General features: G+C 34.1%; 1 protein-coding gene across 2 annotated transcripts; it reads right to left on the bottom strand.

The window, feature by feature from the left end:
• Positions 1-896: 896 nt before the first annotated feature.
• On the bottom strand, positions 897-2,010 carry LOC143598055 (vesicle transport protein GOT1-like). Of its 2 annotated transcripts, XM_077076376.1 has the most exons (6): positions 1,910-1,998; positions 1,632-1,723; positions 1,441-1,521; positions 1,253-1,350; positions 1,093-1,174; positions 897-1,003 (listed from the first exon to the last, which is right to left on the bottom strand). In XM_077076376.1, the coding sequence occupies exons 1-6, from the start codon at positions 1,938-1,940 to the stop codon at positions 965-967; spliced, it is 423 nt and encodes a 140-aa protein (XP_076932491.1). In that variant the 5' UTR covers positions 1,941-1,998; the 3' UTR covers positions 897-964. The 2 variants fall into 2 exon arrangements, with proteins under 2 accessions (XP_076932491.1, XP_076932490.1); XM_077076375.1 differs by having other exon boundaries at positions 1,632-2,010.
• Between the last annotated feature and the right edge of the window lie 432 nt (positions 2,011-2,442).

Below are 2,442 nucleotides of genomic sequence, written 5' to 3'. Positions count from 1 at the left end.
CAGGTTCTTTAAAGTTTTAAAGATAGGTATTAATAATTCTTTATGAATATCATCATCAGTCGTATGCACATATGCCTTAGTAGTTAGTAGTGATCACCACTTCGACTTCATTGGTTGCATCATCGGTTGGTGAGGTTTTGAACCGATAATTATTATAAAAGGAGTTGGAATTCAGAAAGGAAATAGTTAGGAAATTAGCTGGATTCGATTGGGAGGTATGGCGTTCCTTTTCTTTTTTAGAACATTATCTGTAATCGGATGTGTATAATTTTTCCAGTCTAGCTTTTGGTTTGCTCTTACTAGAACTGGTCGCCCGACAAAAATCTAATAAATAACTCTCTATTGTAGCGTATTTTTCAACATGGCCGTTTTCGAAAATCGTTAAAAAAAAATGGGCTGAAGGTGAAAAAAATTTGGGCCCTAAGTAAAAGGGATTTTGTTGGATTTAAAATTTTTAATTTTTTAATGAGCTTTACTTGTTTATGATTTGGGTTATGCAATTTTTATTTTTATTTTTTATTGAAAATAGACTTAAATGAGTTGAGTAGTTGAGTTTAAACATTAAAAATGTTTTTATCCTTTTACATACAAATTTCAAAAAGAGAAAAGTTGGGGGTCTATGGGTGATCGGGCATGTGGCCATCGATCACCCGGCTCTCCTTCAAATCCGGCACTGCTTTCCAACTACAACTACTTTAGTGAAACACATCTATGCAACTAAAAACCGGCAACTAATGGCTCATAATAAACATACTTGAAATCATGTAAATGGATCAAATTAATATTATATCATGAACAAAAATACCGAATCAATAAACAACTACCCTACCTCCAATGATATCTAAAAATGCACTTACTTTTACTCTTAAAAAGTACAATAAAAAATAAAATGTAGAAAACCCGAATTCAATATTATACAAGGTTTGCATCTATCGCTACATTTTTACCAAGCTTTGATTTAATTTCATATAGGTACCCTTTTGCCACGATAGCGGTCCAAAAACTGTCCAAAAAAAACAACAAACACGTAAATGTGATCAAAATTCAACAAACTCGAATAGAGTCATTTGTAACATTAAATCATTAGCGTACCGATCTAATAAAAGGTTGATGAAACACCCAACCGATAATTGGTATCTTCGACACAAAAACCGATAGCGTGGGCCAGAAACCACTGCAAAATTTTTAAATTTTTTAACCTAATGCGCGTATGAATTATATAAATGTTTCAGTTGTTACACATTTAACAAACTTGAATAATATAAGGAAACCATAAGCCTCTATAGCCATTCCTGTTACAGGCCATCCGCTTATTACAAAAAAGAACCCGATACCGAAAGAGATCGTGCCCTGTGCAAACAATGAATATAACAAACTAAGTATAAGTACACATACACACGAACATAAACACGTGTCGGATATTACGAAAGTATGTGAAACCTTCAAGTTGGTTTGTTTCATGAAGAATTTCAAAGAGGACTTGATACCAATGGTCATTAATACACCCGAGACAAATAAGATCTGGTTCATTATCACAATAAAATGATTATTTATGGTTATAACTTATAACAGTATTGCTAAAAAACACCGTAAAGAATAAAGATAAATGGAAATTGAAATATGATACGAACATTTCCAATGGCGAGTAATCCCTTGTCGAAAAAGAAAACAATTCCAAGAAACGAGAAGAAAATACCGAATCCAGTGAACCCCAGTCCAATCTCTGTTAAAAAGAACCCAAATTTGAACCTTAGCATTTAAACCTCAAGTTTTGACCCTAAAGATTGAACCCTAGAACATTTAAACCCTGAACCCCAAATATTTACCCACCCAATTCTGAACCACACCAAAATTTGAACCCTAAAACTTTAACCCAAAAGAATTAAAGCATTAAAACTTAAAAGCTCACTTTTCCAGTCATCCATCTCCAAGCCAGCCATCTTGCTTATATAGATTAAATCCTCCAAATGCAGATCAAATCACCTTTGAAAACAAAGCCACAATTAAAATCATTAGTGGACAAACTAAATCTTTGTCTACACCATCACCAAAACTTGACTTGGTCAGCCTGTGATGTTCAGAAGGCTTAACCAAAATTTTATGATGGACGATTGAGATTCCATGTATATATGGTCATGTGGATATGCCACTATGATCAACTTAAATCAATGATCAAACAAGCGAACCAAAATATATATAATCAAATTCCTATTTGCGAAACAATAATATCACCATTTCGTTGAGAGATTATTAGAAACATCCAAACGATTTACAATGAAGTGGCAGGTAAGCGGGCAACAAGCTGCGCCGCAACCCCTTTTGGATAGCAAACCCAATCCGACTAAAGCGAGGATTACCTTTGAGAAAAAAGCGAGGATACGAGGAGATGAGATGCAGAAATACAAAGCAGTCTAGCTATGAAGATGGAGGGAAGAAGCGATT

Source organism: Bidens hawaiensis, unplaced genomic scaffold (genome assembly GCF_021521415.1).
Source record: "Bidens hawaiensis isolate Kalapana, Puna unplaced genomic scaffold, B.hawaiensis_p1.1 tig00049502_1, whole genome shotgun sequence".
Classification (NCBI taxonomy): Eukaryota; Viridiplantae; Streptophyta; class Magnoliopsida; order Asterales; family Asteraceae; genus Bidens; species Bidens hawaiensis.
This window is presented reverse-complemented; position numbering and strand designations above follow the sequence as displayed.